General features: G+C 34.2%; 2 protein-coding genes across 3 annotated transcripts in view; both read right to left on the bottom strand.

Annotated features, from left to right (window-relative positions):
- Window positions 1-23,488, bottom strand: part of LOC136038269 (insulin-like peptide receptor) — a 258,331-nt gene that overhangs the window by 230,601 nt on the left and 4,242 nt on the right. The window lies entirely within an intron of this gene.
- Window positions 8,167-9,720, bottom strand: LOC136037588 (parafibromin-like). Its single transcript, XM_065720309.1, has one exon. The coding sequence runs from the start codon at window positions 9,718-9,720 to the stop codon at window positions 8,167-8,169; it is 1,554 nt and encodes a 517-aa protein (XP_065576381.1).

Genomic DNA, 23,488 nt, shown 5'->3' with positions numbered 1-23,488 from the left:
AGTTTTAAAATCACTTTTCTGTGAATAGGCAGCGCGAGGGGGGGGGGGGAAGTGCACCTGACACTTTGACGATAAATTACATCAATCCTGTTTTGTTTAGAAAAAAATCACTCAGTGATAATTTATTGCGCCCCCTAAGATTGTAAACCCATTGGCCCGGACTTAATGGTAAATCTGGGCCTGTAAACGCAATAATTCAGAAGGTGTTGTGCCATCCCGGTCGAGCAGCAATTTATAATCCCTCCCCTTTAAGTCGCAATACTCAGTTGAACCAATCGTCTAATCCATTTTGCTCCATTTGGCAGTTGACATGCATACATCTTGGAGGCTTAATAAAACATTTCTTTAGGCAATTCCTCGTTATTAATAGCCGAAAAGCCAGAACGATTTTCCACATTTTTGACCCTGCCCCCTCTCTCGAATTTATGCCATGCAATATCAGTGAATATTCCATTACCCCTGAGACCTGTACACGTTTTCTTTCCAAAGGAGAGAAAATACGCAGAAATTTGGAAATCTAGTACTAGAACCAAGTCTTCTAAGAATCTGACAAATTCCCGTGATTGTGGCTATGATCAACAATGAAAGAGAAAATGGCTAGAAAAACAGGGATGTAATAAAGATATATACATAAACTTAAATATTTGACCTGATAATGCGAATTCCAAAGCCCCTTCCCCATTGAAGAACCATCTGATCCTTGAAATAGGAATTTAAAACCTTTTTTTTAGGATCGTAGCTTTCCTTTGCTCGTCGCCGGTGGATTAGATATTTCCTTTCTAAGAACAGGTTGTTCTTTTTGTATATTTAAGCAAGTGGAAATTTTACCCGTGGCAGTGGATTGATGCCCTATTTGGATCAGTTCCCGCTGTGGCAAGTTAGAACAAGAGGCTTGTTCCTAGTTCCTGCAAAAAAGATTCAACAACCGAAACGTCAATTTGACGCCCAATACACTAACAATGGCTCTGGAGGATATATATCCTGTTTTTAAGAAGAAATTTTGACTAGACAAATTATGCACAAAACTAAAAGAGCAGTCACGTATTTACATAAGATCGTCTGTAGCTTCGATTAGAATAAGGCCAGCTATTTGTAAAGAAGCAAATATTATATGTTATTATATTATACTAGCTGTTGGGGTGGCGCTTCGCGCCACCCCAACACCTAGTTGGTGGGGGCGCTTCGCCCCCCCCCGCGCGCGTAAGTCGTTACGCGCCATTGTAGTTGTGTCCCTATGTCCCACCTGTGAATATAGATAGATATATATATATATATATATATATATATATGTTTTTAACTACGTGAAACTTGCAAATATACAACATTCTTTGCTGTCCCATTGTCTGTGCATATAAATAGATTGTCAGGTTTACCGACACTTGAACATGCAACATATAATGGTCCATGGGAAAACAATCCGTGTTCAGATCTATACCTCATGATTCTAATGATTGCCCTTGAGCTTTGTTGATGGTGATTGCTAATCGACCATTCCCTGAGTCGCCATCGTCATTTATATATCCCCCTGTCGACTCTTGAACATGCAACATATAATGGTTCATGGGAAAACAATCCGTATTCAGATCTATACCTCATGATTCTAATGATTGCCCTTGAGCTTTGTTGATGGTGATTGCTAATCGACCATTCCCTGAGTCGCCATCGTCATTTATATATCCCCCTGTGCACCCCGGCGTCCCCTTTGTAGTTATGTCCCTGTGTCCCGGTCGTCATTTATATTCCCTGTGTCCCGGTCGTCATTTGTGTCCCGGTGTTCCAGTCTGTGATTTCTCTTTGAGTGTCCCGGGCGTCATTTATATTCCTTGTGTCCCGGTGTCCCGGTCGTCATTTATATCCCCCTGTGCCCCCCGGCGTCCCCATTGTAGTTGTGTCCCTGTGTCCCGGTCGTCATTTATATTCCCTGTGTCCCGGTCGTCATTTGTATCCCGGTGTCCCGGTCTGTATATACATTCGTTTTTTAGTTTTGTTTTTCTACTTTATTTTTTTCCTTTTTTCTTTTTTTTCTTTTTTAGTTTATTTAGATTTTTAGATTTTTTAGTTTTTTTATTAGTTTTTAGTTTTTTTGTAGTTTTTACCATTTTTTTAGTTTTTTTTTTACTTATGTCCTGGTCGTCATTTATACTCCCTGTGTCCCGGTCGTCATTTGTGTCTCGGTGCTTTGTTGATTGCTAATTTATATTATATTTATATTTTTTATATTTATTAATATTTTTTTAGTTTTCTTTTTCTCTTATTTTTCAGTTTTTTCCTTTTTTTTAGTTTTTTTTTGTTTTTTACCTTTTTTTTAGTTTTTTTAGTTTTTTAGCTTTTTTAGTTTTTTTATTAGTTTTTAGTTTTTTTTTAGTTTTTGCCTTTTTTTAGTTTTTTTTTAGTTTTTTACCTTTTTTTAGTTTTTTAGCTTTTTTAGTTTTTTTTCTTTTTAGTTTTTTTTGTAGTTTTTACCTTTTTTAGTTTTTTTCTTCTTTTGTATTAGTGTGAAATAATTCAGACGTCATATGCGAACAAACATGACGTCACCTGATCCATCCACAGATCCACACACAGACAACTTATTTTTATATATATAGATTTTTATATATATTTATTCATATTTTTTTAGTTTTCTTTTTCTCTTTTATTTTTCAGTTTTTTCCTTTTTTTTAGTTTTTTTCTTTTTTAGTTTTTAGTTTTTTTTAGTTTTTACCTTTTTTTAGTTTTTTTTAGTTTTTTTAGTTTTTTAGCTTTTTTAGTTTTTTTATTAGTTTTTATTTTTTTGTAGTTTTTGCCTTTTTTATTTTTTTTCAGTTTTTTTTTTAGTTATTAGATTTTTACCTTTTATTAGTTTTTTAGTTTTTTTTTTCTTTTTAGTTTTTTTTTGTAGTTTTTACCTTTTTTAGTTTTTTTCTTCTTTTGTATTAGTGTGAAATAATTCAGACGTCATATGCGAACAAACATGACGTCACCTGATCCATCCACAGATCCACACACAGACAACTTATTTTTATATATATAGATGTATACAATATCATTATATTATCATTTGATTTCATTTCAGAAGCTGTTGAGTACACTTTTGTGAAGGTTTTAAGCGTGAATTTTTTTTTAGCTCCCTTCCCTAAGAGCCCTCTTAATACTTTTATTGCTGACTGAAATTAGAAATCCGTAACCACAAATACTTGACAGTTGCTTCGTTGAAATTGTTCTGGTTGTCTGGATATTTATTATCCAAAAACGCCCAACGACTGAGGGTAATAATCCAAAAGATATTTTGCAAATACTTTTAATTTTGAAATACTATCATTATTCTAAATGTGGGAAAATTTTGCAAGGGGGATTTACCGAAGGAGAATTTTCCGGGGGGGGGCCTTTAAAAACGAGAAAATCTCTTGAATAATAGCTTAGACCGTCGAACCAAAAAACAAAGGGTGTACCTGCACTTTCAAAAGATTGTTTATTGCTTCAAATAGTACAAGGACAGCTTCTTCATATTTAATAAAAACAAAACCAATTAAACTAATAAAAAAACACAGCTAATGTGGCCGTACCCACAACTAGAGGGTATATCCCACATTTTCTGAAGATCGTTTGTTGCTTAACTCTCATAAAGGCAGATTCTTAATATTCAAGTAAAACCAGCAACGATCGAACTCTTTAGTAATAGCTCAGATTGCCGTCCACAGAAACAAAAGAGTATATCTCATATTTTCAAAATATGACTTGATTCGATTTGGTATACAGCAAATATAATTGGGCCTTCTCTAAAGCAAACTCCCAGAGGCGTGGTCCCTCTCTAAGGAGCTGGCACTGACACAATTGCCTAAAAATTGATCAATGAAAACTAAAATGTTATTAAACCTTGAAAATTTACAATACGAGGTTTTTTTATTTTTGTAAGTCTATATGTGTAAGGGGAGGACCCAAGAGGCAGAGGAAAAACCAAAGAAACTCACCAAACCCAACCAAAGGAATATGGCAAAACGACGTTTTCATGGTTTATATGACAGTTACTTTACCTGGGCGGGAGGAACAGACATACTCCAAAGCATGGGTGTACGTAGCTTCTTCTCCGGGGGGGAGGGCAGCCGATTTTGTGATGAGGGGCGGGGGGTTGAAGTTATATTGGCCGATCACAAAACCTTACATTGTCAGCAAGTTCTATCATACCTATGAAATCTTTCTTAATAAGTAATCACCAAAAATCATAAATCATCAATAAGCTTCAGCATTAATCTTCTTGGATTAGAGCCAAATCTTTCCTAAGACATTATGAATAACTACTTCTTGTTTGACTTTTATTCTGTTCTGTTTATTCTCTTCATTCCAGTTGTTTATTTCCAGCTTTTTCAACCATCTACCTTTTATCAACAACTTTTTAGCCATCTACCTTTTTCAACTGCTTTTCAACCATCTGCTTTTCAGTCATATCTAGTGTAAAATTAAAGTTCTAAAGGAGACGGCGCCTGCACCCCCCTCCATACCCCCATGCTTCAACGATGAAGGAGATAAATTGAGAAATAACCTTTTTGTAGACAATTTCCCCATCTTGCACACAATACAATAAATTTATGTACATCTCCTTTAGGAGAGTGTATATAAAGGAAGATAAAGGGGTGTTTGAAGGTAGGGGTATAATGATACCTCTCCCTTCCCCTTGGAAAAATATATTTTACAAGGTAACTAGCATATCATTCTTCTTTATATCAATTTATTATTTCTGTATACTGATTATGCTATGTCTTATGCATCAAATACATGCATGTTAAGCAAAATTATGTTTATTAGTGTTAGAACTACAGGTACTGAAACATTGTACGATCTTGGCCTTCCCTCTATGGCTCGACTCCCCCTCCCAAAAAACCTATTAACGATATTTTACTCCAAAAATCATAAGAGCGGACCCTTGGCCCTACACCCCCTCAACAAAACAACTTATGGCCCCCCCTCCATGTTTTACTGATCTCCCCTACTTCCTAAGAATAAAATACACTTTGACAAATAATGAGTTTAATTTGTTTAAGAATCCTGAATATATCATTAATGGCAAAGCAATTGAATCTATTGATTGTGCTGGTATTTCAACAACCGTTAAAAATGTATTAGAATTTTCTGAATGATTATTCAAGAAGTGCAGCAACAAACATGTTTTGGTATAAATATTTTTTATATCAATAAAAAACAAACATTTATTAGTATTATTACAAACGTTTTATTTTTGGTATAAAGATATAACACAAACAGCATGAGAGTGAGTTGTATTCCTGACAGAGAAATGTCAGGTAAGATAGATCAGATATCGAACTACTTCGCTTTTATCATTTTGATGCATGTTCCTAAAATGTACTTTCTAAAATTTATGGTCCCCCTCCATGTTTTACTCACCTCCCCTACTTCCTAAGAATAAAATACACTTTGACAGTTGCGGATAAAACACAGAGGTGTCTCTCGCTTCCTGATTAATTAAAAAAAAAGTTTGTTATTAGTTACTAATAGGTCGTACCATTTATTTATTGTTCACATCCTGACCTGAACTAACAAAAAAAGAAAAAAAACCGCGGTCTATAGTCGTTTAGATAAGATAAAGTATCATCTCGGGTTCTCTGAATAACGACTTGCCAGATCCTTTTCTGGTCAACCAAAAGGATCGTAAGAATTTTTTACTCTTTATAATAACGATTTAAGATTCATGCCTACGTAAAATGTATTCTTAAAACCGCGTTTTTAGCTCCTTTTCCGCGATATAAGTGTCCGGTCGCATTCATGTAAGTGTTTGTTGCGGTATCCGTAAAAACGGAAGTTTTCCCATCTTTTACAATTAACACAATTCTACGTAATTCATATTTCTATTATGTGATTTTTAATTATTTTATTTTTTTTATCGGACCAATCACCAACTACAAAAGATGAAGCATCCATACAAGCAGTTAGATGAGATTCCTCTCACATTCTGAAGTCATCATTTAAATCCGAAGAAAAGAAGTTGGAATATACAAAATGTGAAATTATAATTTCATCTAAATATGAAATAAAATGTAGAAATAACATGAAACAAGGTATGTACCGAAATGATAATATTAAATAAAATAAAAACCTAAAATCGTTGTCTTTTTATAAAATAAAAAATGAAAATAAAACCTAAAAACGTTGTATTTATATAAAATATAAACAAAACAAAAGAAAAAACTAAAAATATTGTCTTTTTGTAAAATAAAAATAAAACATAAAAACATTATCTTTTTATAAAACAAAAATAAAACATGAAAATAAAACCTGACACCGTTCCGTAATACTTTGGCTCGCCTCTCTTACCAAAGCATCTAACCCTGTTCATCTGCAAATTGCAGTACGAAATATGACGTAAACACTTCGACTTACCACGGCTGTAGCGGGTAGCTGCAACCTAGTAAAGAATGAACACGGCCCACAGTAACCAAAAATTTAAAAACATGTTCAAAGAGCTGGCTGGTGAGAAAAAATTGCCCTTTCTGGCTCATTCAGAAGTGGTGACTAATATCTCAGTTAGTCTTAAAAGTAAGATGTTCTTTAAGAGTGACACGGATAAGATGCCAATTAAAAAAGCAAACATCAATGATGAGACTTCACTTTCAAAAATATATAAAAAACTTCACTTTACTGTAATCAAATAAAATATTACAGTTATTTAAAACCAAATTAATTTAGGTTATTCAATCAATCGTATTACATGAATAAATTTATTTAAAATACGAGACAATAAATTGAATTATTTAATAAAAGACAGCAAAATTATCTAACACTAAGTAGAAATGTTATTTATGATTTAATTTTTCAATTAAGAACAAAATAAATTTATGGTAAATGAAAGTAGACAAAATTTTTTAGTAGGGCACAAAAAATTTGATTTCTAAATAGGAGAAGCATCTCATCTTCTAAAGGAACAATTTCAAACTATAGATGTAAGGAGGAACGCACCCCTACTTGCATATATTAGATGTTAACCTTCACACCACCCCCAAGGGAAGGTGGAAGTTAGGCGTAAACATTACAAAAACTAGATACTGTATGAAATTCCTGCTCCCCCCTAAAAAAATGTAGGCTGTTCGCATCTAGCATTATTATCTGGTATTCTGGAAAAGAAAGATTGGTTTAATACCACAATGAAGCAAAAACGCTGACTTATTCAAAACCAAAATTGATCCAAATTATTTTGCTAAATTGAATTCATGATTTTTTTATATTTCAAAGCAAAAAGTAAATAAAAAATATTTATTTCAAAGTAAAAAAAAACCTAGGTTGTTTGCATCTAGCATTATTATCTGGTATTCTGGAAAAGAAAGATTGGTTTAATACCACAATGAAGCAAAAACGCTGACTTATTCAAAACCAAAATTGATCCAAATTATTTTGCTAAATTGAATTCATAATTTTTTTTTTATTTCAAAGCAAAAAGTAAATAAAAAGTATTTATTTCAAAGTAAAAAAAAGTAGGCTGTTTGCATCTAGCATTATTATCTGGTATTCTGGAAAAGAAAGATTGGTTTAATACCACAATCAAGCAAAAATGCTGACTTCTTCAAAACCAAAATTGATCTAAATTATTTTACTAAATTGAATTCATGTGTTTTTTTTTTTTTTTTATTTTAAAGCAGGGGCAATTTTAGTATTCCATCTTCAAAGGAAAAAAGAAATCAACTACAGTTCTAAGAAGTAGAGAACCAATACCTGCACACCCCCACTTCCCCCAAGCCCCACCCCTCCCCCCCGGGATGATTGTGCAAAACACGTATTAAAATAGATACTCGACTTAGTCTCCACTCTCCTACCCTAAATTTTGGCTATGTGCACCTATCACCTATTGACGATGATAATACTAATCACCTTTTCTTTTAATACTAAGGAAACTAAATAGTACATTTATTAATACTATCACTAGTAGCCAATACAATGATTTTTCTGGACTTCAAAAAAAAATATTTGCTTTAACGCAAAATGGAGCAGTTAGATGTTGACTAAAAAGCAAAGATAAACTAATGCCAATAAAACAATTTAGAAAACTCATTGGAAACCACTGTTTTCTTTTAATGGTAATGAAACAAAATATTAATATTTATTGACAACCGAAAATAATCCATAATACACACCAAAGAGCTAAAAACTAATTCGTGCTTTTCGCCGATCTTCAGATCACTTCTAAAACCGTAGACTGGGTTTATTCTTCAAAATATGTTTATCTAGCGCTTCCCAAAAATCAAGCATCGCTGCTCTATCTAAGTGCCGCTTGTTTCTTGATAAATTAATTAGGGTTACAGCCCATTTACCAACGTTAGCATCAAGGGGCATGTCATCAAACTTTATATGAAAGGCCTTGACATGTACAAAGATGGACGTTGGGTCACCGTTCCACGGCCAACCTTTAAATTGCCAGGTTTGGCCTTGAACAAAGACGGCAACAACACGGTCCCATTCCGCGGGGGAAAGTTTCTGCGGATTATCTGTCACTCTGTACGGTACTGTCAAGTTGCTTTCTTTTCGACGCTGAATAAGTAGGTCAGATTCTTTTTTGGCTCCAGCAGCCCTTTTATCTTCAGAGGATATAAATTTCAAATCTTGAAGGATGTCTTTTGCATTCAACATAGTAATTAGCGATTTTACTGAAGGGACAACAATAATGGGCGTCTTGGATACTCTCTTCTGGGGTTGCTGTTGTTGTGGAGCCTTGGGAGGATTAGAAGAACGAGGTGGCATCATTCCACGACGTGCTTGAGACCCTTCTGTCACAGTTTTGAAGTTCATGCCGTGATAAGAGCCCATAGTATCGATCTTAAAGCCTTCTGTTTCTTTATCAACTCTAAAGCTTTCTTGATGATACCGACTATATGAAGCAGGCTGAGACTGCATTCTTGGTGTTGTTGGTATACCAGCTAGAGGAGCTACTGGATGGGGTGGTTTCATACGCCCATCTTCTTTGGCCTTCAGTGCTTGCAATATATTAAATATATTTTTACTGAACGTCTTCGCAGGGGGTCCTTGTAAAACAGTGGTTCTGGTTCTCCACTGCCTTTCTCTTGATAAAATATCTTTTGTAAGATCAACGTCATCAAGCATACCACGAATCCCTGAGCTTTCTACGTCATCACCGATGCGGATCGTCTTTCGCTTATTTGCCAGCACCTTGGCCTTAATTGCCGCCAATTTCTCTATGGAAAGAGCCTCTGACAGTGATCTATCAATACTTACGCTGGCGTCTTTCGGTGCGTCTAGCTTTGCAGCAAGCTGATCTTTAACCTTTTGAACAGCATCATCCTCAAATCGGGGTCTTTTAGCAAGTGTTTCTCCACTTTCATCATCCCTTAAGGATGAAAGGATAGATCCTGCTGTTCTTTTCACTTGAATCGGTATCTCCAACGGAGCAGATTTATCAATACTTGCCGAAGTGGTAGTTTCACCATTCAAGTAGGCAAGTAAATCCTTTCTATCGGGTCGCACCACTACAGGTATATTCTCTGCGGCAGCTTGTCTGACATATGTCGGATGCTGAAGGTGGATATTTTTCAATAAATAAAGCAAACATTCAAGAGTATAATACTGCTTAGGTGCATTATCTTTACCAGAACCCCACACAATATAATTAGTCTTTACAGTTTTAGGCGAAGAAAACTCTCCAAAAATAATTTGGTTGTCTCTCTCAACAATTTCCTTCTTATTGACATTGTACTGCCTCAGAAGACTTAGTGGATCAGCCATGTCTTATGAATCACCCGAGATGAATCACCAATTGCCCGAGATGAATCACCAATTCTGCTGTCCTCGCCGGGGTTTCTTACAACCTAAAAATTTATATGCTCAGAAATTGAATCGTTTCGCATACTACATGATGCAAATTTTTTAAATCTTTTGAAATACACCTTTAAACTAAATTTGAAACAATCATTTATCAACTAAGGATATTTGTGTATGAGCCCAAACATTAGTTGCGTTTTAGCAACTTAAAGATTCATTTTGCTCTTCTGTTAGATAGGTACACGAGGGTTTCAAAAAAAAAACCAACGATAATTTATCCAAGAGAGAGGCTCTAAAAGCAAATATTATCCAGAAAAGTAACTTTCTTTAAGATTAATTTATTTCACTTTTGACGGAACTTTATTGCTTATTCTTCACTACAGGCACTTTGGACACCCGTGGGTCTTCTGAAATAAATTTTGCCAAATTTTTCACCGTATATCTAGATATTACAGAGGCAGTTTTAGGGTGGGGGGAAGAGGGACATTTGACCAAGGGGCAGAAATTTTAGGGGCGCGAAATTTCAAATAAACAATCTAACGGTTATAATTATTCTGCAACATTTGAACTTTTATTAAAATAAAGTAGAGGGCGCAGTTGGCCAAATTGTGTTAATAAACAAAAAATGCATAAATTAATCTGCCCCGGGCTCAAGAGAGGCCAGAACCACTACTGAGATACTGTTTGGCTTTAAAGTACAAAGGACAGTGGAAACAAAGTCTAATTGATAAAATTGATTAAATGGAAGGCTACAAAATCATATATTCTTAAAATTAGGACAAATCAGAAATTCAAATTTTAATGAAAAGACCTTCACAAGCAGCCATGCAGTTTTTGATAGCAGCGAGTACCAAATTTAAAAAAAAGCGGATGAAAAATCATCAAAAATAAGCTAAAAAATACAGCACCGAACAGTTTAAGAAATTACAGGTTTTCTTCGAAAAAGTGCAGCTTTTCTTAGAAGGTGTAGGCGTCTTTAGGGGTCAATAGATTCTTAATGTTTGAATTATTATGGAGAAAAACGTTGCCAAATTTAGCTATTAGTTTTGCTAATTTATATTTACGATTCAATATGGCAACACTGACGATAATTTGATATTACCCTAATAACTTAACAATTTTGAAATGCTTAAAAAATTCATAAAAAGTTGCATTTCATAAAAAATAATAAATAAAAAATAATATAAAATAATAAATAAAAAATAATATAAAATAATAAATAATAAATATAAAATAATATAAAATAATAAATAATAAAAATAATAATAAAATAATAAATAAAAAAATAATAAATAAAGTTGCATTTTCATAAAAGTATGAATAGAACTGAGATAGTTTTTGGAATAGTGGTGTGAATTCGTCAAAATACAGGTGAGGGGGGGGGGTTGAGCCAATTTTCCCAAGTGAAGTGAAAATGACAGTGAAAATACGAGCTATATAGTACCATAATATATATTCCTTCTCGTTTACCCTCCTTGGACTAGAAATGGTTACTTAATGAATAAATTCTGCCTAGTTTCACCTATATGTGTTATTGATAAAAGGCTACATGATTTTCGTTCTTCTATGTCGATAGCATCTCATGCTTTGTCTGCATTATTTATTTGATTGTCTCTTGGTGTTGATTTGTATTAATTCATAGCAATTTTTTTTTATTATTCCTTCTTAAGGGCGTTTCGCCCTTTTTTTTAGTAAAAGATGGGTTATAAATAAATTGAATAAAGGCAAAGGTATACTAAAGAAAACTGAGCAGTTTCTGTGGATAATTGAATTATATAGGGCTATCTTAGCTCTGACAAGATTCTTTAAGGCGCTAAGTTTCAGCCAAAGGGTGGGGGGGGGGGGGGCAGTTCCTTCCTGCCCAATAGAAAATTACACCCCTGTCCAGGAGGCAAAAATGTTCTTATTTTGAGTACCTTAGTACCTTAAAAGTTCAAATGATGCTTTACACGAATTTGGAAATTAGTTTAGAGGTGTATTTAATCTATACAATCTTTCAAAAACTAAAATTTGATAGATAGCCTCCTTTCAATAATAAACAGGAAATGAATTAAACCATATTCTGATTCTATCAAGTCTAGCTTTATACGGGTTCATATTTTTAATTTGTGAACATAATTCATTATAATGTATGTTATCTATGTATATCGTATACCATATTTACATTTATGTTATTCTATATTGTTATATTGTTTCATCTAAATTTATTTACAAACATTTCTTATTTATAAAAGGAAATGAACTGAAACAAATCACTACCAAACTCTACCACTACCAAACTTCACTTTAAATAGATTTCACAGAAAAATTTTGCTGGTGATTTTTTTTTCTTTAAAATTAAAAGGAATCCAAAATTTTGCTCTTGGTAAATATTTCAATTTATTTTAACCCTCTCTGCACATATGACAGAGAGGGATGAAATCCCCTAATATTGAACCAGAGCCGCTACAAAAAAGAATAAAAAAAAAACTAGAACCACAAAAATTAGTTTTTTTTGGTCTTAGTCCCCCACACCACCTTGAAAAATGTTCCGATACTCCCCCCCAAAAAAAATATTTGAATATTTTCCCCTCTTCCCAAACTAATCACAGATGTTTGTTTTTTTTAATTCCAAACAAACACTTTATATTGTAAGTATTAAGAATTCCTACAAGCAAATGTGTCACAGCCCATGTTGTCAAACCTTCTCGTCTCCCTCCATAGTTCCTATAGGCAACTTGGCAACGGCTGTCTCTAGCCGTTGGGGGAGGCAACAATCTTGGGGAGGGCAGAGGGATTCTACCTCCATTTTTGTATTCATGGCTTACCATTCCCCTATTTGGTATAATTGTCTCACCAACCTCTTTTAAACTTAATTCTATGAAAAGAAGTAACAACAAAATATTTTATCTCTATCAATTCTTATAAAATACCCTGATTGCTTTGGTGGAATACATCAAGCCCACGTATATTCAAAAAGTAAGAGAAAAAGAGTGAAGATCTTGGACTTGAATTGGTATACTCACAAATATTGGCTTTAACGAATTTTGTGACGAATCAATAGATTGGCTTTAAAAGGAAAATCAGAGGCTTTATGCCGGTCGGGATTTAAGATAAGAGCGTTGAGTCACGAGGGTCCTTCTAAATATCAAAATTAATTAAAATCCGATCACCCACTCGTAAATTAAAAATACCTCAATTTTTCTAATAAGTCAATTTGTGCAGCTCCCTGACACGCCTACCAATTTTCATCGTCCTAGCACGTCCAGAAGCACCAAACTCGCCAAAGCACTGAGCCCCACCACCTAACTCCAACAAAGAGAACGGATCCAATCCGGTTACGTCAATAACGTATCTACAACATTTATGAGCATTTTCCGGTTCTCCCCTCCAACTTCCCCCAATGTCAAAAGATCTGGTCGGAATTTGAAATAAGAGCTCTGAGACATGAGTTCCTTCTAAATATCAAATTTCATTAAGATCCGGTCACGCGCTCTTAAGTTAAAAATACCTCAATTTTTCTGATTTTTCCAAATTAACAATCCCCAACTCCCTCAAAGAGAACGGATCCATACCAATTATGTCAATCTCGTATGTATAACTTGGGCTTATTCTTCCCATAAAGTTTCATCCCGATCTCTCCACTCTAAGGGTTTTCCAAGACTTCCGGTTTCCAAGATTTCTGTTTCCCCCCTCTAACCCGCTATGTCCCCGGATCCTATTCGAATTGAAAATGGAGAATCTGAGACATAAGATTCTTCTATATATCAAGTTTCATTAAGATCCGATCCCCCATTCGCAAGATACCTCGATTTTCACGTTTTCCAAGAATTCCGGTTTCCCCCTCCAACTTTCTTCAATGTCATCGGATCTGGTCGAGATTTAAAATGAGAGTTCTAAAACACAAGTCCTTCTAGATGTCAAATTTCATCAAGATCTGATCCCCCGTTCCTAAGTTACAAATACCTCATTTTTTCTAATTTTTCTAAATTACTCCCCCTCCCCCAACTCCACCAAAGAGAGCGGATCCGGTCCGATTATGTCAGTCTCCTATCTTGGACTTGTGCTTATTCTTTCCACCAAGTTTCATCCTGATCTCTCCGCTTTAAGCGTTTTCCAACATCTCCGGGATTTAAAATAAGAGATCTGAGTTTCGAGGTCCTTCTAAATATGAAATTTCATTAAGATACGATCACTCTTTCGTAAGTCAAAAATACCTAATTTTTCCTAGTTTTTTAGAATTAACACCCCCCCCCCCCTAATATCCTTCCAAAAATCAAATTTCATTAAGATCCAATCACCCCTTCGTAAGTTAAAAATACCTCATTTTTTCTAATTTTTCAGAATTAACCTCACCCACAACTCCCTCAAATAGAGAGGAGAGAGGATCCGTTCCGGTTATGTCAATCACGTATCTAGGACTTGTGCTTATTTTTCCCACCAAGTTTCATCCCGATTCCTCAACTATAAGCGTTTTCCGTGATTTTAGGTTCCCCCCTCAACTCCCCCCAAAGTCACCGGATCCAGTCGGGATTTAAAATAAGAGCTGTAAGACACGATATTCTTCCAAACTTCAAAATTCATTAAGATCGGATCACTCCTTCGTAAGTTAAAAATACCTCATTTTTTCTAATTTTCAGAATTACCCCCCCCCCCCAACCCCTCCAAAAAGAACAGATCCGTTCCGGTTATGTTAATCACGTATCTAGGACTTCCGCTTATTTTCCCATCATGTTTTATCCCGGTCCCTCAACTCTAAGCGCTTTCCGAGATTTTAGGTTGCCCCCCTCAATTCCCCCAAAAGTCACCGGATCCAGTCGAGATTTAAAATAAGAGCTCTGAGACACGATATTCTTCCAAACTTCAAAATTCATTAAGATCCGATCAATATATATATATATATATATATATATATATATATATATATATGTATATATATATATGCTGGAAAAGTCTCCTGCTGGTATCGTTGATGAGCTCTAACAACATTCTAAAAATCAATAGAATGCTTTAAAAGGAAAATCAGAGGCTTAATGCCAGTCAGGATTTAAAATAAGAGCTGTGAGTCACGAGGTCCTAAATATCAAAATTCATTAAGATCCGATCACCCGCTCGTAAATTAAAAATACCTCAATTTTTCTAATTTTTCCTCTCCCTTCAGCCCCTCAGATGGTCAAAACGGGGAAAACGACTTTATCAGCTGAGTCACGATGTCCTTCTAAATATCGAAATTCATTAAGATCCGATCACCCAATCGTAATTTATAAATACCTCATTTTCCCTAATTTTTCCTATCCCTTTAGCCCCCCCAGATGGTCGAATCATGGGGAAACGACTTTATCAAGTCAATTTGTGCAGCTCCCTGACACGCCTACCAATCTTCATCGTCCTAGCACGTCCAAAGGCACCAAAATCACCAAGTCACTGAACCCCTCCCCACAACTCCCCCAAAGAGAGCGAATCCAGTACAGTTACGTCAGTCACGTTTCTACGAAATTTGCTTATTCTATCCACCAAGCTTCATTTCTATCCACCAAATTTCATTAAGATCTGATCAACCGTTCGTAAGTTAAAAATACTTAATTTTTTCTATTTTTTCGAATTAACCGGCCCCTCACTCCCCCCCCCAGATGGTCAAATCGGAAAACGACTATTTCTAATTTAATCTGTTCCGGTCTCTGATACGTCTGCCAAATTTCATCGTCCTAGCTTACCTGGAAGTGCCTAAAGTAACAAAACCGGGACCGACAGACCAACATAATTTGCGATTGTTATATGTCACTTGGTTAATACCGAGTGCCATAAAAAGGGAGTAAGATGGCTGAGCAGCGGTAATATTGTATAAGTAACAACGGAGCTGAGGTAAATAGTAAAGTTGACAATTCGTTCTTTTGTTATAGGGGCTTAACAGAACTCTCCCCAATTGCGGGCATTGTTGTTGATTCTTGAAAGTAATACCCAAAAATTGCAATTCTAATTAACTATTGACCTCAAAATTTAGCAATTTGGAGCTACCATAAGACCATCTATACCTAGATTTTAGAGGCGTGGACAATAACATTTTACCCCTTCTTTTATGTTCTTTTTACGCAAAAGTGTTGGTACTGCAAAAAAAGTAATAAATATTACTTTTTGCTTGTTTAGACTCTGAGGTCATTTTCTAGAAATAGAATCCTATTAGTTACATTTTCCTTCGAAAAAGGAAATATGCATTTCTTCTTCAACGTTACTGCTTTTTAAATGAACATTAGATTAGCCCATATTAAGTGTAAAAAAGATGATATTGCCCATTTTTCTAGAAATAAAAGTCTTGTAATATTTTTATTTTAAAAAGTTCATTCAATGCCAAAAATGAGTTACACCAGACAATTTTAAAATACGTTAAAAGGGACATTCTAAAGTCATTTTAGCAGATAATTTCTACTTGAACCATACACTATTTTGAATATCTCTATGTTTTTAAGCAATGCAATCTATGTTCTTATAGCAATGGCATCTTACTATGGTATAGTTTAATAGGCATATACATAGATGGGGCAACGAGTAGGATCTTACTGTGGTAAAGTTTAAGAGATTAATGCATAAATTGTGAAATCTCATAAAGAGCAATAAAATATTTCAGATTTTTTTTCTTTTATGCTTGAGAGGAAAGTAAGGGGGGTATGTTTCTGTATAAAAGAAGTGTATGATTTTTGGTTCTAAGACATTTTGTCACAAGACGATTTTCGGTTAGGTTATAAGGAATTTTATAAAGGTTATCGAAAGAAACTGAATACGTAATTTGGAAATAACAAAACGAATTGGTTTAACAAAAAGTTCAAGTAGACAGAAAAATAATGTTGTTAAACGTTAAAATACGTAGTTCAAACAGGACATTCTAAGGTCACTTTAGTAGATAATTTATATTTGAACCATACACTATTTTGAAAATATCTATATTCTTAAGCAACAATTGTGGCGCATGTTCCCAATAGGTCTTACATCTTATTTCTAAGTTCCAAAAATCTCTACCATATATATTGTACAACTATACAACTAATAGACATAAGTGCACATAGCCAAAATTTTGCCAGGAAAGGTAGTCCTATTGGAGTATTTTTACAGTTGGACGCTTAAAACCGATATATACTGCATTCTAACATTAATTTTTTCTGAGGGGTGATTCTTAGTTGGGAGGATGAAGAGTCATCTTTCTATGCAGTGTAGGCCCAGGCATGACAGTGGACCCAATTTCAAAAATGACCAACCAATAGGTAGGAAGGGTGGGGGAGTGTTCTTAGAGACTTTTCCTGGGCAGAGGTCCTTTTAGGCAGCACGAACGAACGTTTGTGGACACCAATTTATTGGGACAGGGGTCCTTCAGACCAATCTTAGAGGATATTATTATGCTGGACCCTCCAACAAGAAATTAAGTCTGAAATTGTTAATAAAGAGCTGTGAAAATATAATGAAAACAACATATTCAGGATAAATTTAGGAATAGACATGTTCAAACAAGCTAGATGACGATTCCTTAAATTCCTTTCTAACATTGATTTACTCAACAGGCTAGTAAGGATTACAACCTAGGGGGTCACCAAACTTAGTAGGCCTATTTATGCTTATAAAACGCATTTAATTTTTTGTGTAATATGTATATATATATATATATATATATATATATATATATATATATATATATATATATATATATATATATATATATATATATATATATATATATATGTATATATATATATATATATATATATATATATATATATATATATATATATATATATATATATATATATATATATATATATATATATATATATATATAATGAAGAATATGAGAAATCTAACCAAAAGAAGTGGCATTAATTTCAATTCTCTGTTTGAGACCTATTATTAGAGATAATATACCTCAACTCGGGGTTTCTTTTCTGCATGTGAGAGGTTAATAAAATACAATTCTTTCCATATATTACCAAAATGTTTTTATCCCATGAAGAATCTAACATTTTTCTAAAGGAGTTTTTGAAAGCACTAATTTCTATTCATTGTTTCAATTACTTTCACAATTTGCTAGTGTATCCAACTATTTTAAATTTTAATTATTCGTAAGCTTTAAAATTGGTTAATTTTTTCCTACTACTGAAAGGAAGTCTTAAATACTAGCTGAAACAAAATTTTACTTCATAAAAGGAAGACTTTCATCTAATAACAATAACATAAACAGAAAACATAAACATAACAATAACATAAACAGAAAAGACGCCCCAAACACTTGCTTAAAAAATTAATTTAATTGATAACGCAAGTAAAACCAGTGGTGGGTCTAATGCTTGGAAAAATTAGATTTAGAGCAAAAACACTGCCATTTTCGTAATTTTATCTTAAGGATAACTTGCTCTGTTTCACACACTTGCCATACTAAATTTTACAGTTTATTTTATATTTATTTACACTTTAAATAAATTAATGAATAGAGTCTCACAAAAAAAATCATGTATATATACACCACATTAAAAGTCAAAACGGCGCATATCCCATATAGTTTGGAGGAGGACATCAAGAGGCTTTCCCATAACTTGCATATTATTAGTTTTTCATCTTTCATGATACCAAATGCAATAGAAATATCAAAAGGTAATAATAATGTCATATTAAAGGTTATAACTGCATATAGCCCATATAAATTTGATCAGGGCATCTAGGGGCTAATCCCATAACTAGCATTTCATTACTTTTTTTCAGGAGAAATCAAATCAATTAGAATTGTCAAGATAATGATAATGCCACATTAAAGGTCATAACTGCACACAGCCCAGATAATTGGGGGAAGAGTATCAAGGGGCTTCTCCCATAACTTGCATATTATTACTTTTTAATCTTTCACAAAATAACAAATGAATTAAAAATATCAAAAGATAATACCACATTAAAGGATACAACTGTACACAGCCCAGACGGTTGAGGGAAGGGCATCCCCGGCTTTTCCCATAGCTTGCATATTATTACTTTTTTGTCTTTCATGAAATATCAAATGAATTGAAAATATCAAAAGATAATGATAATGCCACATTAAAGGTCACAACTGCACACAGCCCAGATATTTGGGGGAAGGGCATCAAAAAATAATGCCACATTAAAGGACACAACTGCACATACCCTGCATATTACTTTTTTATTTTTCATGAGATTTCAAATGAATTAAAAATAACAAAAGGTAATGATAATGTCACATTAAAGGTCAAAAGCGCATATAGCCCAGAAAATATGGGGTAAAGAACATCTTTATTTTGCATTGTTGCCAAACCATCTTTATTTTGCCAAACCATGGTTGCTGCAATAGCTGCAGCCTAATAAAGAGCCGATCATAAAGTAGCCAAAAAAAAAAAAAAATGTGTTTCGCATAAATTTCTAAAACGTAACATACAGGAGAACGTCATCAAGTCATAGTCCTGGTCATTAGGGGGAAGGGAATCAGAAGACTAACTTCTCACTATAGTGCATAATATCAGTCTCTTTAACTTGCATAAAGTACTAAATGGAAAACATAAGCAGTAGTGAGGGTATGAAACAACATGCCCTTTATGTAGAGGGTTCTTAGCATCTGGGCTTGGGGCAAACATACAGGTGCACACATCAGTTACAAATGGACTTAATCTTACTACAAACTAGAAACAAGACAATTGAAAAGCCAAATTGGACATACAGCCAACATGCTTCTTTTTTGCTTGCACCTCCTACCCTTGTGAATGGCTTCTTTTCGGCTTAAGCAGCAAATTGGATCGTGTTACCTTTTTTTTATTTCACTTTGTTCTTGTTATGTCCCTTTATTATTATTTTCCTTTCTTCCTTTTTATTATTTCTTTTTCTTTTCTGTTTCTTTAGCCCTCACAGACCATATATTGCAAATGGATTATGTCACTTTTATGGATTCTTTCCACTGTTTTCCCCCCAAAGAAGTCCCAAGTTTCTATGGTGTACGCCTAGGGTACATATGGATACCCATCTAAAGACCCTCTAGGTTGTAAGCAGCTCGAGTCCCTGGCCCTTTTAACTGGCCTTACGTACCACTGACGAATTAGTTCATCTAGATGGAAATATTATATTTTTTCTTTTCTACTCTGTTCACAAAAAAACCTGATCAGTCTACTTATGGTGTTAACTACATTATATGTCCAAAAATTCACAATGGTTGGCCCATTATACGCATGCCCAGGAGCACATATACGCATGCCCAACTTTACACGTACCTAGTATTTTTGGGATAATTAACAAGGATTGTTTTTTTCTGTTTTTCACTCTTCTTTTTTAAATAAATTTATCAATTGTTGGCACCCTTGTCACATTGCCCCCTCCAAAGATTTTGCTCTAAATACGCCCCTGAAACTTGGGCCCTATTTATCAAAGTACGAGTTTATTTTCATAGAATATTCTAGCAAAGGAGAACTCTAGAGAAGGCCTAGAGTTAAAAGATTGAAAAGTTTCTGAGCTCAATTTGGGCTCTTGATTAATATCTGATAGTTTCCTTCAACAAGGCTGGCGAAACATTTTTTTTAGTTAGCATTAAACTGTGAAATACAGAATAGTGACTTGCTGCTAATTTACAAAATTGTTTTTCGAAATTTGTTGAAGGAAACATTCAGATTTGTCAAACACCTTGAGAATGTTAGTGACATCTACATTTTTATTGGAGGATTATTCAACAATGATTTTTTTGTAGGCAACTGAAAAAATATGATCATTTTTTTCAGTTCGGCATTGTGGAGTGACATGCATGAGAGGAAAATTTTCAAGTATAGTTGAAAATTTTCAAGTAAACTACTGCAACCAGCGTGTGTTCCCTGGGGAAACCCTCCAACAAAGTTGACTCTAGTTCGGCATTTTGTAGTGACATGCATGAGAGATGTAGCATAAGTGGGAGACAGTAACAACGACAATCAAAGGGGTAAAATTAACCTTGACTTGATACCCATTTAATTGGGCAATCTGTCTTGGCTTTTCTACAATTGGCCATGACTTGACTTTTCCCACAACTTTTCCCACAACTATTCCCTTTTCAATTCAAAAATCAATGGATTTATGTGTTTTTATATTTATGTATATATAAAAATCAACGGATATATATTTTTGTATTTATAATTATCTTTTATGTGAAGATCATTGATTTTTAAAAGTAACATCATCCTAATCCATGACTAATCCTAATCCATGGCTGAGCATCAACTCAATCCATGACTAAATGACTCATCTCTAAATTCTAACAGTAAAATTCTGTTCAGGTTCCCAAATTTTTAGCACGTCCAACATTGCCAGATTTTTAAAGGATTTCAGCTGAAATCCTGACCAATAGAGATACCCGCACTATCCCAGGACATATTTTCAGAGCCATTCCTAGGATTGGTGGAAAAATTAGCCTGGGGTAGGCCCAGGGAAAAATTAATTACAGCACCCCCCTCCAATTCAAATATAAGCAAAAAAGACAGAAGAAAGTGAAAAATTGGATCAAAGTGGACAATTCACTGGCTGGGATGTCCCCCTAGCCATGGCATCTGGGACAATTGCCCCCTAGCCATGGCATCTGGGACAATTGCCCCAGTTGCCCCTCCAAAAGAACAGCTATGCATATTTTAGCCATGTCAACAACAAAAAATACATATAAATCTATTTAAGAAGGAAGTGTTTCTTAGTCAGGTGTTAGCTTGTTTCCTCTGGGGGTGACCAGAAGTTTTGTTTGAAATATCCTGTTGAAAAAGTTTGGAAATCATGTTTTCAGCCTTAAGAAGTTTTTTGGTGGTAGCACTGTCTCGTCTCAATATATGAGAGATGGTATTTTAAACTTATAGACAAGATGGACAAGGGACATCATTAAAATCTTTTATGCCCTTTGTTACCCTCCTCTGGCCTTATTCAAGATCATTCGTGGTCATGATAGTCTTATTCACAGTCAGATATGCAACACATATACCAAACCCCAGGCTCAGTCTAACTAGACTCTTGCAAAGCTTGGTCAAAGCTTGGTCAAAGCTTTTTAATACAGCTACCCAACAACTTATATTTTTGCCTTAATGTATCTGTTGCAATTTGGCTTGGCTTAATATTTGCCCATTACTCATAGTAAGAGAATCTGCTGAAGAAATTTAATCTATGGCTTTCTAACAAGGCTCTACTGACAAGATTCTTTAACAGAGAAGAGTAAAGATTTCGGCTCTCTGATGCTCAGCTAAGTTAGAGAGGCCCTCTTTAGTAAGAAAACTCCCCACAAGAACCACCAATTGAAGGGAATAAGTGGCTCATAAAATTGAAAACTGGCAATCAATAAAAAGAAGGTTGCAAAAACGTCTAAAACGAACTAAAGGGCTACCCTCATTGCTTCAAAGATGCTGCAATCTCCAAATACATGGATGAAAAGAGCAGTTTTTTTCAAGGGGGAGGGGGAGGGTATGAATTCGATGAAAAAAAACAACCATATGGCTCACCACAGTTAGAGAATGATTTGACAAAGGTTAAAAAAAATTTATAACTTGTAGAAAAACAAGTAATTAGATGTTACATATGCATGAAGTTCTTTTCTCATAATTATTATAATACTAAGGAGAAAATGAAATACTAAATTTTAAGAATAGGGAGAATAACAAGAACAGGGAATAGGAGAATAATAGAAGAAATAGGAAAACTTTAATAACAAAGAATAAATGAAATACTGAATTTAAAATTGGAGAATAGGAAGAATTTTAGTAATAGGGGAAATAGGAGAATAGTATGAATAAGAAATAGGAGAATAATAGAAGAAACAGGAGTTTTAATAATTAGGAGAAAATAACTGCCATTCTTAACATACTTGAAGCCAGAATGAACAATTACAAAATGCAAGACAGGTAAAAATTAAGAAAAAAGTCTACTGTTACTTCTATTCAGTCAAGCAGCATTTACATGCATGTCTAGCTAAAATCCCTTGTCTTGACATGAGTCTGGCCAGACATCGATGTCAAGAAAACTATTGTTCACATGTAAAATTTGGTGTTTAGCTAGACAAGTTACAGCTAAGCATTCAGTTCTAGAACCTAGAACTCAAAGTCTAGAATTTTTTATTACAGCCAACCAAATGTGTCAAGTTTCACTATTTTCATCATTTATGTTTACATTTTTAAACTGAAATTTAATTTTTGTTTTACTGTTTTACTACATCAAATTTCAAGGCACATTTGCACACATCCTATGCCTGCTTTATCACATCTTTTGCGAAAATTCTGATGCAATCTTGATAAACGTAATTATAAAAAAAAAAGATTTGCTCTCTTCCCACTATGGTTTTGTGGTACTTTAAATTCTGATTTTAATTTCAATGTCTAGAAAACTACTGTTCACATGTAAAATTTGGTGTTTGGCTAGACAAGTTACAGCTAAACATCCAGTTCTAGACTCTGGATTTTTTATTACAGTCAATCAGAAAGTGTCAAGTTTCACCATTTATGTTTACATCTTTAAACTGAAATTTAATTTTGTTTTCTCATTAATTTTTTTTTCAATATAGGCAAATATGCAACACCAGACATATCCTGTGACAATAAAAATAGGGATAGTGAGAGAATTGATGTTTATAGTGAGAGAATTGAGATAGTGAGAATAAAAAAAGGGATAGTGAGAGATGTTATCCTGTGGCAATAAAAATAGGGATAGTGAGAGAATTGATGTTTATAGAGAATTGATGTTTATAGTGAGAGAATTGAGATAGTGAGAATAGAAATAGGGATAGTGAGAG

This window comes from Artemia franciscana, chromosome 17, assembly GCF_032884065.1.
Source record: "Artemia franciscana chromosome 17, ASM3288406v1, whole genome shotgun sequence".
Classification (NCBI taxonomy): Eukaryota; Metazoa; Arthropoda; class Branchiopoda; order Anostraca; family Artemiidae; genus Artemia; species Artemia franciscana.
Note: the sequence above shows the minus strand (reverse complement) of the source record. Positions and strands in the feature narration are given on the sequence as shown.

Coding starts and splice junctions, on each gene's coding strand:
- LOC136037588 (XM_065720309.1), bottom strand. CDS start 9,720: ATGGCTGATCCACTAAGTCTTCTGAGGCAGTACAATGTCAATAAGAAG.